General features: G+C 30.0%; 3 protein-coding genes across 3 annotated transcripts; 1 reads left to right on the top strand and 2 right to left on the bottom strand.

Moving 5' to 3' along the window:
• Window positions 1-1,447: 1,447 nt before the first annotated feature.
• Window positions 1,448-3,853, top strand: LOC130904028 (cytidine deaminase-like). The gene is made up of 2 exons (XM_057816527.1): window positions 1,448-1,810; window positions 3,391-3,853. The coding sequence occupies exons 1-2, from the start codon at window positions 1,756-1,758 to the stop codon at window positions 3,792-3,794; spliced, it is 459 nt and encodes a 152-aa protein (XP_057672510.1). The 5' UTR covers window positions 1,448-1,755; the 3' UTR covers window positions 3,795-3,853.
• Window positions 3,845-7,348, bottom strand: LOC130904027 (AN1-type zinc finger protein 2A-like). The gene is made up of 2 exons (XM_057816526.1): window positions 5,941-7,348; window positions 3,845-4,446 (listed from the first exon to the last, which is right to left on the bottom strand). Exons 1-2 carry the CDS (start codon window positions 6,344-6,346, stop codon window positions 4,238-4,240), a joined length of 615 nt encoding a protein of 204 aa, XP_057672509.1. The 5' UTR covers window positions 6,347-7,348; the 3' UTR covers window positions 3,845-4,237.
• Window positions 7,349-7,901: 553 nt separating this feature from the next.
• LOC130904025 (dyslexia-associated protein KIAA0319-like protein) lies at window positions 7,902-16,579 on the bottom strand. The gene is made up of 12 exons (XM_057816523.1): window positions 16,199-16,579; window positions 15,987-16,146; window positions 15,537-15,779; window positions 15,174-15,353; window positions 14,762-15,120; window positions 14,404-14,617; window positions 14,107-14,277; window positions 13,265-13,500; window positions 12,908-13,211; window positions 12,435-12,850; window positions 11,163-11,628; window positions 7,902-10,278 (listed from the first exon to the last, which is right to left on the bottom strand). The coding sequence occupies exons 1-12, from the start codon at window positions 16,199-16,201 to the stop codon at window positions 10,124-10,126; spliced, it is 2,907 nt and encodes a 968-aa protein (XP_057672506.1). The 5' UTR covers window positions 16,202-16,579; the 3' UTR covers window positions 7,902-10,123.
• Window positions 16,580-16,618: the final 39 nt, after the last annotated feature.

The raw sequence follows: 16,618 nt of genomic DNA, 5'->3' as shown, positions 1-16,618 counted from the left end.
TTTCTTGAAAGTTGGCGCCGCCGTTTATATGAAGGTTATAAAACTATGTTTGTAATTTAAACATTCGTAGTGATAACTGCTGCCAACAAATAAAATGAAAATGTCCAAAGAATTTATAAAATTACTACTCATTCATCAGTACGTTTTAAGCGTTAGCAGCCGTGTGGAATCGTCTTCAGTATTGTAAAATTGGGCAATTGTATCTTGTTTTTGTGTTAATCGTTTTTCATATACATTTGATAATTAATTTTTATGCACTCAGTTATTTTCATAATTATTTAAAACAAAATATTGAACACCGCGTTAAAACTATATTCATATAAAAAATTAAGACAGTATTCAAAATGAAAAAGTCGTCAAATGTAATTTTACACCAGCATTTCGAAAATAATTACAACGTGGCGGGTTTTAAAATTTTCATGTTCTCAATTTTAAAAATCGTAGTGAGAATTGCTGCCACCGAACAATACCTAAAAGTCCAAAGAAAATATATTTTAAACGTTGGCAGCCATGTGAAGTTGGCCGATTTGATTATTTGAAAATTTCATGCTTGCTAATCCTAAGTGAGAGAAAATAATTAGTTTTTGAATAAAAAGTATTTCAATTTATTGTGTGAAGTTGGCTCCCTAATGCCATAAAAATGAACTTGGACGATGTAAAATTGGGCAATTAAATCAGAACATTTGTTTTTGTTTTGGTCACTCAGTTATTTTCACAATTATTCAAAATAAAGTATCGAACACTGCTTAAAATTATGTTGATATGAAAAATAATGTTTCAAACTTGAACAGCTTAAAATACAAACAGTTTTCAAAATTAGTTTAATGTAATTTTAAACCACGGTCGTATGTAAAACCGTATTTTATACTAATATTTAGAAAATAATTATAACGTGGCAACGATGTAAAATCAATGATGAGCTTATTGTAAAAGCCTTTTAATTAACATTGTTATGAATGTGATTTCATTTGTTTTATTGAACGATTTTATATATTACTATGGAAGAATGAATGGAAAATAAAAGCATTATATGATTTTGACCCCTTTGTGATGGAAACTACATCATATAAGTGCTTTTCTTCTGCTTGAAATAATTGCAAAATATGTGAAGATTTTGCTATAATTTGATTTATGTTGATCAAATACTGCTGTTTGTTACGTGACGTATTCTTGTGTATCACAGTGACGAACCAATAAATTTTTCATATTCATTTTTATCTTTGGAACCAGAATTTCATTTGACAATTTGTCGCTATTTTTTTATTTCAATTCTTCGACTAATATATTCTCTCAAAAATCATATTTAGTAAACTAATTTTCCAAAATCTAGCTAAACGTTTAATACATATTAAGGGTAGGTACTAGATGTTGCAACAAATTGTTAAAATATTAGAGTCCGATGCTGTAAAAGAATATTCTCTTTGCCACGGCTATTTCAATTTTTTTGTTTTATATCGCATTAGTACAAATCAAATAAAATGTTTCCGAACATAAAAAATATGAAAATAAAATCAATTGTACCTATTTTACGTACGTCAAAATTTTCCAGGTCAAGTTCGAGGTCAAGCTGGTACATTTCAAATAATTTCAAATTGGTTAAACAAGAGCGCTTTATTGAGGTTGCATGTGCAATCTTTTGTGTAGTAAAGGTTCCTAATCGTCAAGTCCTTATATAAAATGTTACTATTAGAATTAGACTACACGACATTTAATCCACTACGTTATCGATTTCTACGTAACAGTAGGTAGTAGAAAATGTCGATGAAAAATGAAAAATATGCTGCTAATATTTGTAAATTAAAAACGCTGGGTAAGTATTAAAAATTATTATTAATTTTAAAATGTACACTAAAGATAAATGTTTGTATTTAGCATCTGTAATCTATTTATAGGAATTTATTTCAATAATGAGTAGTGTTTGGTTAGATAATGTTAATGTTATTACTAGATTTAAATCGGAAATACAAATTTATGAAACAAATATTTACGTTACAGAGCACAAGAATTAATTAGCCTTAATTAAAAATTCAAGCAAAAAAAATTATTTAGAAATGACCTTGAATTTTAATCATCTTTACGTATATCTAAAATACTGAATACTTTGATCAACTTTTTGATAACAATTTTGATTGGATTGGTTGTATGCTGAATCTAATCGATTATTTTGGTTATGTATAATAGAAATTAATACAGTGTGTGCCAAAAGTCATAATTACAGAGATCTAAACATATAGTATAATAGGGATATTGATTTTTTGTTTTTATTCTTATATAGCTAAATGAAATTTATTAGAAAATAATTTTGATATAAACATTACGTAAAAGTTGCTAGTTCCTTCCCTTTAAATGATTGTTCCCTATCATGACTATATAAGTATGTATAAAAAATATTTTTTATGTATTTACGAACGCCATGAAAAATATTATTGTACCGCTAATGCCACATTTCCTTGACTTCCTCCTTATTATACTGCTGTCTCGCTAAGCTATGGAGGGTAGTGATAAGGAGGCGTATCTCATTATTTGGAAGAAAAGCTGATAATATAAATAACAGTTGAAAAATCTTCCAGAATGGCGTTGGCGTAGACAAAAGGTATGTCATAGATTAATCACATTCTGGGTATTTTATGAATGTAAACAAACTGAAGTATTCGGAGCTAGAAAATTATGGTGCATAATTGAAAATTCCAATAGTACGAAAAGTTGTCCTGCTACTAAAGTGAAGCTACCCTTATTTAACTCATTTCGACGGGCACTTTTCATGTACAGATTCTTCTCTTCATTATTTCATTGGCGATAAAATCGCTTTAATAACGTTTTATTTATAAAAAATATCTAATTGGATTTTGTGAAAGTTATTTTGAAAAAATACTGGAACTTAATATATACTCAATCATTCTTGATTTAGTAATAAGTAAAAGTAACTATAATGGCATTTTTATAATTTATTTTATCGTTTCTAATATGGAAATTTTTGATTATCAATTAAAAATAGTACCTCAACAAAGTACCTACAAGTAAATAAATACGAAAATTATGATTATTTATTTATTCATTACTGAAAAGAGGTGGATTGTTTATTCTTTACTGAAAAGAGGTTAGAAAAGTTATTCTTCTTTTCTCTAAATAATGGTCTTTGTCTATACAATTACGATAACGGTATGAGATGAAAGAGACCTGAAAAATGAGCTAATTGCTTTCTTCTTTTTCATATAACGTTTCCTATTTTTCTTATAGTTTTTCTGTCTGTTTACATTTACCTTACTCACCTGATTTAGCACACAAGTCTTCTCAAAAATATGCTAAAATCCATTTATTATACGTTACTTTTTAACTATATTTCCAAGAGAATAATTCAATGTTTTGAATACCTCGTGAATTAATTTTTAGATGCAAACATACAGAATCTAATCAACATGGCAGTGGAAACGAGACTTAACTCCTACTCTCCATACAGTAACTTCAAAGTAGGTGCCAGCGTTCTCTGCGACGATGGGAAAATCTTCTCCGGTTGCAACGTTGAAAACAACGCTTTCACTGTAGGGCTTTGTGCAGAGAGGTGCGCCTATGGTAAAGCCATAAGCGAAGGAAACATGAAATTTAAAGCAGTTGCAGTAGTAGCACAACAAGAAAATTCTTTCACAACTCCTTGCGGCGCCTGTCGTCAGTTCATGAACGAATTTGGAAATGTAGATGTTTACATAACGAAACCTAATTGTAATGATGTTTTGGTTTTAAATATGGATCAGCTGCTACCTTTTAAATTTGAGACTGTAGGTAACACTTTTATATAAATTGTTGTATTACAGGAAAATTAAAAAATTATGTGATAAATAAAACAGAATTATTAAAACGACGTTTTATTTATTTGCTTACGAGTGCTAGTGAATTAACAACTTATTACAAATATTGTGTATAACAATGTAAATTTTTGTTTGAATAATCACTTTACAACAAAAAATATTTTTCTTGGTCACAAATTACTTTGTAGGGTGATATTAACATTTTTTTCCTCATATACTTGATAATTGAGCAAAATAAATAATTCCTTGTTACATAAGGCACAATCTCAATTATGTAGTATTAAAAATTATAAATAAACAAATAATAATTATATAACAGATTGTTTTAGTCTTTCTTTAGTCTCATGCAAATTCCAATATTTTGTGTTTAAATAAAAATTTATTTTGATACTTATGTGAAAATGAATCCAAATTAATGTATTCAACACTATATTTCAAGATATATTACAACGGTCTGAATTTCTACTAGATCCACTTCCTTCTGATGCTTGTAATTGCTTTGCCAGTGCTAAATCTAATTCTTCTTGTTTACTTTTACTAAGCGGAACATTTTCTTGTATAGACAGAGCTAATGCCCTTGCAAGTGCCTCATCTTCATTATATACATCTTGTGTACTAAATGGTGATGATTTCAATTTTTTGCCTGTAATTTATTAACTATCTGTATATCAAGTATCAATGGGCTTGGAAATTTAAAAAAAGTATATTCTTTAACGAAAATAAATTCATTTTCCAAGAATAATGGTGTTCATTACATGTTGATAGGATTGATATTAACAAATTTATAAAATTTAGAACTCTCAATATATTTTATTCGGTGCTCCAAATAAGTACTACGTCATCAGCGCCGATTGTGCCGAGATCAGTTGGCCTGTTTGACAAAATGCTATTGGCTAAAGTGCTATTTTGACGACACTAAGTTGATTTGTTGCTAAAAACGGAGTAGAGTTTTTTTCGTGGTTCTTCAGACAACTTGTCCCTTGAAATGGATACTTATTATGCCACAAATAACGATTTTATGACTGCGAGATGAACCAGATAAACAGACAGATCGATAGAATGACATATTCATGGGGCAAAAACAAGATTTTATGTGTACAGAACCTCCTAATTTTGAGATATCTTATGTTAAAGTTTGAAAAAATATATTAAATTTAATTTGAAGCAAATTCGACTTCACGAAATGATTAGATGAGATTTATTAATTTAATTTAGTTACTGCCTGATAATTACCAAAAGGTGTCAACCAACTTAAAAATTGTAGGTTTATAAAAGTTGTAGGGGCCAAATTTTCTCTATCTGAATTTTAAAAATTATTATTTCTGAAAAACAATATTCAGATTAGACACGTCTGGATGCCACTCCAATGCAAAAAAAATCAAATCACAAGTACCACTATAAAACTACTAAATTATTGTAACAATAGTATGTCAAGTTGTATCTTGATTTTCAAGTTTTGATAATGCTATTTAAAGAAATGAGAGTACCTTCCCAAGTATCTTCACAACAAAACCGATCTTTTATGCTTTTTTCTTCCGTAGTTATACTTGAAAATACTTTATTTGGTGCAGTAATAGTGGTGTTGGTACATTTTGATACTATACAATATTTATAATGAAACTTTGTCGATCCAGGCTTTAGCATCCTAACAAAAAATATGACGTGATAGGATGGTAAAACAAAACGACGTGGTGTGGATGCAGCTGTAGCTTGTCGGGCGAAACTCGATCGGCGCTGGTGACTTCAGCAAACGATTAGCGCGTTGCAAGCAGAAATAGGAGTGGAGTAAAAATGTTACTTTTAAAAATTCATATCAGCGCTATTATTATGCGCTAGGGACATGCAGTAAATTGCAAAATTTATGTTACTGCATGCCTAATAATTTAAACCCGACATCATTTTCAGACCCACTGCTCTAACAAAAGAAATTATTATTCTAAACGTATTTTAAAATAAAACTAGGGATAGTACACCAAAATGAAAGAAAACACGTGGATACAACATATGCCAAAACTCAAATTAAAGCTGACAAATCCTACTATGAATAAATTATTTTCAGGAAAGAATCACAACAGAAAAAAATTGATCAACGCATGAGAAAGTATATAGATTATGTTCAAAGAATGAGTATACTTACCCTCACAAGCATGATCTGCAGGATGTCTGTGCTTGATACAAAAATTTTTTGAACAATCCTCACATATAACTGGTAAAAGTTCCTTTGTTTTACATTTGTAAAACGAACATTTATTTGTAAACACTTTCCTTCTATTTTTTGCAGGATCCGATTGGCAATCATTGTCTATGTGAGTACCAACTACATAATCAGGATGTTCCCCTTTTCTAACGGGAATTGGTCTATTACAAAGTGGACATACTGGAACTTGATTATTCTTTTTGTGGATATTCGCACAGTTATGGGTACCATAACTGTAATGTTCATTACAGAAAATTTTATTACAAGCGTCACATTTAATTGGAAGGAAATCCAATTTATTACAATCTGATTTTGAACAATGTTTACCTAGATGAGGAAATTCCATTGTAAAACTTCAAAAAGAAATTGACAAAACAGATTCCACTATCACTGTTCACTTAAAATTAAAGTACAATTAAATAAATCTTAGTTATATATATTGAGTATAATAATCTCGAATGTTCCAAAGTTTTCCAATAATCATGACAAACAAAACTTTCTCTTTGTAATAAAATTGCTTTGTAATTCAGACTCCTGTCGAATGTCAATGTCAATAGGTTATGAATTATGTCAATATGCGTTGTTTTATTGCAGTAAGATAGGCAACATTACAAACCTTTATAAAATTAGATCCAATGATGTTCAAGTTTAATTTACTGAGTAGGTTACAAAGTAAATTACGAAATATCAAATACAGTTGTTTACACCGTATTTCACAGATAATATTACCCTAGTTATTTTAGCCTCATAAAGACATTAGTAATGTAGCTTCGTTGATATAATTGTATCGAACAAACGCAGATGTCCAGTATACAGAGTTGTGAAGATTTATAGGTACGAGGTTAAGTCATTAATTCATTCCTTTGTTCACGTATTGTGACACTGTAGTCACTTCTGATTTATTTATTCTAACTGTCGAGTTTTTGAAAAATTTCATTTCTTATCGAACTCCCACTTCATTCGAGAAATTCAATACACTTTAAATCAAATAAATTTGTAGGGATTTTATTCTTTATACTCGCTGGTAAGTTTTTCTTCGCTTTTTTTATTGTGCTCACAAAAATTCCAGTTATATTGATGGATTTCCTTTTGTTTTAAGCAAATTTTGTATAATAGTTTTGATATTTTCTATTTATTTGGGAATTAGAACGAATAAAATAGAACAGATTCCTGTTTGATTATATTTTAAAAAATATAAATTGAGTTTTTTTATATCTTAGACGAGCATAATCTCCTTTTATTCAAATATGCCCTTTCCACTCCTTCAGTAATTTCCAGTTTCCATTCTCATTTTATTTTTTTCCCAAAATTCTACAGCTGCCAGGTGGAGTTTCAATCACACCCAAAGGCCTCAAATGGTAAACCACAAACAGACAGAATCAACTCAACTCCAATAACTAAGAATTCAGTTGAGGGCTGCAACCATCCCAGATTAGTTTGTTTAGTTTTTATTATAAATTTAATTCAATTCAAGGTGTTTCCAACTTTTCCCCTTTTTTATTCTTTTTAAACGTTTGTTAAAAATTTGATTGCATCTAATTCTATATTAATCATTCACCCCATCTGAGTATCAGTTATTTAAATACTTCAACTGAGGCCGAAAAAAATGAAACTAAATTATGTTGAGAGTACCGATTTTATTAAGTACAATATTTGTAACACCTAAAAATGAAGTAACAATTACATTCTTCATTACACTATTCTTTGTGTCAAAAATATTCATAAATAGAAAATTGATGAGCGGATTAAAAGCATCATGCATGCTCATTGTATTAATGATTGAAAAAATGAAGCCGGAACAAAAAAATAATCCAAAACTTCGATCCTAGACATACAAAACCTTTTTAGAGCGTTTCTGAGACTAGAACATTTTCACAATATAATAAAAAGGCAAATACAAATATTTTGTCACATACATTTATTTTTCATAAATAAAAATTCAATAATTTACACGTTTTATATCCATACAGTCAAAATACAATATAAAAACACTTTCTGGGTAAAATTAGTGGAAACTTAACACATTAATAATCATGCGACAACGTTGTAATATTAGTTAATTGTCATTAGCTAATAATATAATTTAAATTAAGTTAGAACAAAACTTTTATTGTTCAATTTTAACTTTTCCCTAGATCAGTGATCAGCAATGAAAATTATGTTCAAGTTCAATAAACAAAAGTTGATTAAAATTGAATTCAAATTGTTACACTAATTTTAATTGAAAGTGTAATAATTAAAAATATTCCCCGAAATTCTTTGGTATCATATTCAAATTTACTCTTATTTACTAGCTCAACGGTCCATAAGTCAACTCGCCCTTACAATGCACAATGCTGCATTTTTTGCCACTGCGACTCGAGCGCCATCTAACAATCAGATACGATAACTGGGCGTCAGCCATATTGTTGATGCGTTTTTTGTTAACAAACCGGGGTGATCATAGCACCATACTTTCGTCTTTTAATTCTTTCAAAGAATTACTGAAAATGGTGACTTGCGCTGTAGTGAACTGTATTCATAGGACAGAGTCGTGGGGCGCGTGAAATTTCTATCAACAGTTAACCGTATTGCTTTTTTTATATCTACTCTACACGGACCATCAATCCAAATTCCTGATGAAATTGACAACATGAATATAATAGAGAAGATTTTAGATTTTTCTCAAAGGAAATAATGAATCTGACAAAACTGGAAATATCGAATTGTCAAAAATGATCTGAGACCCTGAATTTATTAGTTTGATATCTATATCTGAAAAAAATCTCAATTTCTCACTATATCCCCTCAAAAAAGCTAAAAGCTTTCTCCTCTTTCTCACGAAGCGCATCAACAACATGGCCGATACCTTGTTGTCATGACTGCTCAACAGATGGTGCTCGCGCCGCCCTGCCGGGGCCTTGTGCATTTCAAGGATTAATAGAATCACGTTAGCAAAATATAATTAAAGATGCAGAAAGTAATTAAGGATAATTTTATATTTATAATGCTGTTGAGGACCAAATGAGACAAATTAATGATAATAGTGTTTTTTTTCTGACTTTTCTATAATATAGAGTCCAAATTTAAACAAAAAAGGAAAGAACTTGAAAGAATACTCAGCAACCGATAAAATGGAGAAAAAAAGTAAACATATAGAAATTATGTATATAGTAATAGCAAGAATTCTTGATAATAGAGATTGAAAATAAATAAAATTAGAATTAAATATTTGACTTTTTATGTCTTCAAATAGTTTTTCCGTGTTCCGAACAACGACTCTGAATATGTTAACAGAACTTTTTATAATTAAATTTAACGAAATAATAATGAATTGGCAAAAATGTTTAATGATTAAAGGGTTTTAGACTTTTGAAATTTGAATCCAAGTTTCCAGACAATGTGAACAACTAACCAAAAAAATTATGTTTGACATTTCATATTGTTCCCTCAGAGAAGAAGAGTTTTGAAATTTTACAGAAATAAAAATTTAAATATAGTACCATATACTTAATACTTAAAAGTCTCTACATTGTAGGAATAAAATTTCAGAGGTCAGTAGAGGTGGCAAGAAATCTAAGTCCGCTTTAGAGGGTTAAAACTCTGTTTACAGATGGAAATCAATCGTTACGTGTCACCAAAAAATTTAAATACCCCAAAAAAAGAACAAACAAACGGGTCTGTATCAATTGATGTCTATTTTGTTGATTCCTACTTTCAAGATGTCATATTGGTAGCCCGGACCTGACTAATTTAAAAAGAAATATCCAATTTTCAGCATAATTTCTCTTATGTCCAGGATAAATGAGTAACTGAATCAACAGTTGTATCCGTATTTTAGATCAATTCGAAATTAATTGTAATCCCAGTCTCCCCTACCAAACATCAATGTGGACGGTGAAAACTTATCCCCTGTGGTTTTGTTAATAAAATTTTAATCCTGTGATTAATTTCAAAAGCTGATAACAAAAATTTTTCAAAAAATAGGAAAAAATGATCCTGAATATGTGACTAAAAGTGGCACACCACCGTACAACGTTGCAGCATAGTAGTAGATTTAAAATTAAAACGAAAAATCACAATTAAAAAAATTACATCACATCATTGGGATAAACTTTGTAATAATACCTATTAAATACTGATACTAAGTTTTTATTCTTCTGCCTTGTTTTGTGTATCCGTTCCTCGTCGGTTTGTGGCCGTTTCTGGTATCGGAAAAACGGGGTGGTTTCGAACGGGACTCGAAAACTACATCCGAATCGGTGTCGCTATCAGAAAAGTTGCTTTTCTTCGATCCAACTAAAAAAAATATTTAACACTAATCAATTATGAATAAGGAAAACAAATAACTGAAAAAAGAAAAGGGGAATGTAACATACATTTTCGGTAAGTTTCTAGAGTAACATTACTTTGATTTTCAGCATTTTAACCGACACTTCTAAATTCCAAACTATTTAATAATTTTAATTAATTTCAGAATATCGAATAAAAAATCAGGAAATTGAAAGAAAAAAATTCAGTTTCACAATTTACTCCACTTCAACTTATTATACATCAAGTAATACAAAAAATACAGAAATGTAAAGCAAAAAATACGAGGGTGGTTCAAATATAAACTGAATTTTGCTAAAAGAAATTTATTTTGATCTACGCATGATGTTTTATTTTAAAATAGCTCTAGCATAGAACGCAGAAAGTTTTGAATAATTTTAGCACATCCCTTATAAATTGATTAGAAGGAGAAAAATAATTGAATTCTTTCAATTTAACACAAAAAAATCAACAACTTTTGAAAATGTTTATTATGGATATTTTATTTTTAGAATAGCCCTCGTAGAATATATAAAACTTGATTTGCTCAATATTTTAATAATAAAATTTTGACAACCATAATTTCAGCACAGCCCTTATATATCAATTAAAAGGAAAAAAAGCAGAAAAATATTAAATTTTCTCAATATTATTAAAAATAAAGAACCCTAGATAATGCCCTCGTTTATTTGAAAGACAAGAACACTGAAAATCAAAGAAAAAACTTTATCGCCTCCCCTTCAATTCTTTGTTGAACTTTTCAAAACTCACTTCAATACAGCCCCAGTATATTAATTAAAACAGAAAAATATAAGAATCATTACAAAAAAAATCAAATTCCATCAATTTTCCTTATTAATAAGAGTACTTACATTGTGATATATCTTCGGTATCTGCAATAAGCTTATAAGTTGTGGGTTTTGTGTTGACTCCCCTTTTCGTACAAAAAGTGTAACATAAATGCACCATTCCCCATAATATCCCCAAAAAAGTCAGAACTCCGCAAACCAAACCCAAAACCACGTATAGTATACTCCAACTGCAATCTGAATCTTCCTGATATTTCAAATAAACTTTGAACATGTCTTGCATCCAGAAAGCTTCGCATTTGCATTTTCTAGTAAGTTCATCGCAAACTCCGTGCCCTGAACAATTATTCTGACATATGCTCGTTTGGAGTTTTTCAACAGAAAATCCCAGAAGGCTGGCATCCACGTGTAATTTCTGACGCAAGTAATGCACAACGTCATTTGCTGGTGCGGGTTTCCCGGAGGAATCGTCTACGTAGAAAGTTATTAGAGCATTTCCGGATTCTTCTGATGGACGAACGCTCCTAATCTACAATTATATAATTCACAATAAAACAAACTAGCTTCTATAAAACTCAAAACAGTTTTCCATTGAACAACAAAAATTGAAAACTTAATTACTATATAAAAACCAAATTTTGACTATTTTTTAAGTTTATATTTGCCTGTATAAACCCACATTATATGTCCCTCTCATGCTGTGGAATCTAGAAACTCTTCGTCTATCTCTTGTTACTTCTTCTTACTTACTTATGGCCTTTTCTAAGGTGGTTAAAACACAAACATGAGTGGTCACTGAAAATTACCTTAAAAAAATTGTGTGTGACTCATTTTGAAATCCTCTTTTAAAATTTTCAGTCAAATTTAGAAATTCTTGACTTGGTCACTAAAATTTCCCTCAAAATGAATATGTGCAGATGAAAGAGTTAATTAAAAAATAATTTCTTTGTATGTGTTTCATTTAACACTCAATTTTGTTAGCAAATTTAGAAATTATTCTTCTGTATGTGTTCCTACTTCCCATCTTATTTTTGACCTGTTCCAAGTGGGTACATTAGTTAGAAACACATACAGACGTGTACAATTTCCTTCCACAGTGCTTTTGACCTATTCTAAGTTGATATATTAGCTAAAAACACATACAGACGTGGCCAATTCTATATTTATCTGTCAAGTTCCTCTTCATTTCTACTTATACTTCTTCCCATCTTCTTTCTAGCCTTTCCCAAGCTGATACATTAGCTTAAAATACATACAGACATGGCCAGGAAAAACTTCTCTTCTTTTATTCCCACCAGTTACTATATGGAATCTACAAAGATTATAAAAATTTACCTGTAATTTTAATCCATCCCTAATCAACAAAGCCAGTTTTCCCGTCAGCAAGTCGTACTGAGCTTGTGTCAAAGTTTTAGCGTCCAAATCCACCGTCAGTTCAACTAAATGGTACATCTTGGGATCATTTTTGACAGTCAACGTAACCGTATCACTATCACTCAATCCTTGCTCGTCAAACACTGTTAGATTAAACACATATTTACCGACAGCGAGATCGGTTAGGATTAATATTGGTGATTCGTCGGTTTTTTCGGCGATATTACCGATAGCTAGTGAACTAGGGTCTCTGATCCATTTCCATTTGACTATTTCCCAATCGTCTTTCGAATTCGAACCGTTTAAGGTGACTATGTTCTTAGGAAGTTCCACTTCAAAATCTGGTCCGGCGTTAGCAGTTGGTTTTTGATTTTTATCTAAAAGGTAAAATAATAAAAAGTAAAAAAAAGTTATAAACTGATAATATCACTTACTTTGGTTAACAATAACATAAACTTTATCGCTGGCAACATTATTGTTATCATCTGTGATGCTAACTTTAAACGTGTACGTTCCTTTGGTGAGTCCTGTGACGTTGGTTTTGCTGGAATTAGAATTTTCGAACGTTACCGATGACGGTCCTTCTAAAAGTTCCCATTTGAAAGCCATTATTTTGTTGTCATCAGTACTGTTTGAAGCATCAATAACAGCCCAAGTTTGTGGTAAACTTATAGTGATATTTTGACCAGCGTTTGCTACAGGTGGTTTGTTAGTTGGTGGTTTGACAAAAACATGAACCTACAACAAAATATCAGAACATAACCTATAATAATCACCCCAATAGTTCCTACCTGAGCTGTACTGGATTGACCTGCACTATCTGTAACTTTTAGAATAAAAGTGTAAATTCCTTCTTCCAAATTCGATAATTTAAGAATCGGAGTTCGAGTGTCCTGCATATCGACGGCTTTGTTGGCATCGTCGGGAGATTTTGTCCATTCCCAAGTTGTAATTGCGTGATCATCTAAGCTCATACTTCCATTCAATGTTATGGAATTGTGAGGAAGGTAAATTATTTTGTCTTCGCCTAAAAAATTTATAATAATTATTTCGATTGTATTATGGAGCTCAGTGTGAGTTACCAAAACCTCATTTGGGCATAGGAAACTTTTCATCAGTACTGTATATCACTAATTATTTATATTAATATATATTATTAATGCAGCATTGCATATTTATGTCAATATATGTTTATATATTATGTATATATATATATATATATATATATATATATATATATATATATATATATATATATATATATATATATATATATTATATTGTGATTTAAAAATGAACATATTGAGTATGTTTCCAGAATTTGAAGGTAGGTGGAATAGTTAAAAACAATTAATATTTTTTCATTAACTCGAATTGCTCGAATTTGAAATAAAAAGTCTGTGTTTGCTTTTTCAGTATCTAAATAACCCAGTTTTCATCGGATTTATGTATTGGTACCATAACAGGTCTTCAGAGCTAAAGTTTGTTAAATATATTTTGAAGGATTCATTTCTTGCATCTTTGATTTATAAGCTAACAGTTTGCTACAATTTGTATTTTCTATTAAAAAAATTTTATTGGTTACTCTTCTGGGCTCCGTTTCATGTTTTATTTGTAATTAATTTCTACTCACCTGCATTGGCTTCTGGTGGATAATCAGTACCAGCTAAAACAGTTATATTTGCTGTTTGACTACTGATTTCTTTATCCGTATCTGTTACAGTAAGTTTGAAAGTGTAATTTCCAGGTTTTGTAAGATCGTTTAGTTGTAGAGTCGGAGTATCTTTCAGTTGAGGTTCGTATCCTGAAATTTTTCATTTTATTTATTCAAAAAAAAAAAATTCTCATTATAATATTTGCAAAAACCCCCATTAAAAACTTATAAAATTTGTTTCCAAATACAGTAAATATATAAATACAGAAGAAATACCTAATGGTCCTTGTTGTAATTCCCAGTGCCAAGAAATGATGCCATCGTCATCAGTAGAAGAAGAAGCATCCAAAACAGCAGCTGAATTTGGTTGTTTTATTGTCTGATTGGCCGGAGTTATGATAATATTTGGTGGTTTATTTATTCTCTTAGCTGGCAATACTGTAACGTTTACAAAAGATTCACCATAAGATGTGGGATTTGATGCGGCAACCTAAAAAGCAAAATGTAATATTAAACTTCCCAATTCCCATAATTACATAGCTTTTACACCATGAGTAAATATGAAATATACAATAACTAGACCAAAACTCACAATTACCCTATCTAGATATTAATGAAAAGTAATACAGCTTACCTTGAATGAATAGAGTCCTTCTGTTAGCTTTTCTAGATGTAGTTGCCCTTCGTTTTGATGCTTAACAGCAGTACTACCTTCAGGTTGATGGAGCGAAGTCCATTCATATTGGTATTTACTATTTGAATCATCCAATACTTTGGCATCTAAATTAACTTCAGAGACAGGTAATCTAACTTCTTTTGATTCAGCTTGCACAATGACCATTTTAGGAGTTACTGGTAATGATTTGTTATCAATATCTATAATACGTTCTGACAGAAGACTAGGAAGGCCTTGAAGAGTCGTTTCTTCAGGAAATGTAGGAATACAATCGCCTTTGGAATTACGACTATATCCTTCAATGCACTGACAGATACCTGCAACAAAATATTAATAACTTCTAGCTTTTAATTATTTGTGGATATTTCACCTGTTCTAGATTTTGCATGCCTAACACACTCTTCGTTAGCTAGACAATTATTTCCAACTTCACAATACATGTCTCTCTCATATTCTTCTTCTTTTAGTAGATCTCTAAAAGCATCTTCAAATATTTTTCTGTCATTCAAAATATTTAAAATGTCTTTATCTTCTTGATTAGTAGAAAGATCTAAAATAAAGCATCAAATATGAATATATGGTAATAAAATAGAAAGCTAAAGAAGAATATAGGAATTAGACTTTAAATAGCTAAGAATATGTGTTGAAAATCCTAAAAAATTGTGAGACAGAAAAATCAAGAAAATGAAAATGAAATTTAGTCACATAATATATTTATTATGATTAAACTAACCTTGTTGCCTCAGTATGTCCTCCCACGATTTATCCTCAGTCACTGGCTTTACTAAAACTAAATAAAGTTTATCTGATATACTTAAATTGGTTGAGGAAGTTGGTAAACAGAGTTCGTCATTAGTACATGTTATATGATAGCATTTATTGTTGTGCATGAATGCTACATTACAAATTTCTTTTAAACAACATTCCAACACACACATTTTCAGCTCATTAGCGCCTAAAATTTCTTCAAAAACACCTAAAAAAGTTAATTACGATTAGTATATAATTAATACGAAATTGATTGGATATTACTTTTTAAATTAAATAGTAAACAATCACATGATTATTAGTAATATAATCAAGTTATGCAGCTTAAAAAAGCTTAGAACACAGTAGTAGTTGAATAACTATGAAACATATTGTGAAAATATATATATATAAATTGTGTAATAAAAGTAATCACCTGCACTTAGATTTCCTCTTGGTATGCATCCTGTAAAAGTTTGTGAATATAGTCTAGGACATCGCTCTTGCACACCGATTATAGGACTTCTATATAGTTCACAACATGTTAGACAAAAAGTGAATATAATTAAAATTGAAAATTGTTTGCATCCCATATCCTGAAATATATTATTTTAAAAATATGCACTGATGCATAAAGGAATTTCTCACCATTGCACGTTGATGAAGTTATATTATTAAAAATATTGTATACATAAACATATATTTTGTTAATGCAGTTACATAAATCAATAAATATTATTTGAATTTACACACGTACAACTTGCAAAATACAAATAAAAGATCACCTGCCACTGTGACAATCTCATGACAGTTATTAATTTAACAGTCTTCTTCTGTATCAAATATGTTTTCTTCTTTTTGTCAAGTTCAATTGGGCCTTGACGAAATAAACAATTTATAACTTGTTTAAATATACTCTCATCTAATTTACGCAAGCAAATTTGTTCAACGAATACTTTAGCTTGTAATAATTGATTAATAAAAATTTGTATTGTTTGAAAGATGCAGATGTTATTTTCAATAACAAAAAAACCTTGGCACAGGTACTTTCACAGTGCTGCCGTACTA

The sequence above is a fragment of the Diorhabda carinulata genome, chromosome 2 (assembly GCF_026250575.1).
Source record: "Diorhabda carinulata isolate Delta chromosome 2, icDioCari1.1, whole genome shotgun sequence".
NCBI classification, from domain to species: domain Eukaryota; kingdom Metazoa; phylum Arthropoda; class Insecta; order Coleoptera; family Chrysomelidae; genus Diorhabda; species Diorhabda carinulata.
This window is presented reverse-complemented; position numbering and strand designations above follow the sequence as displayed.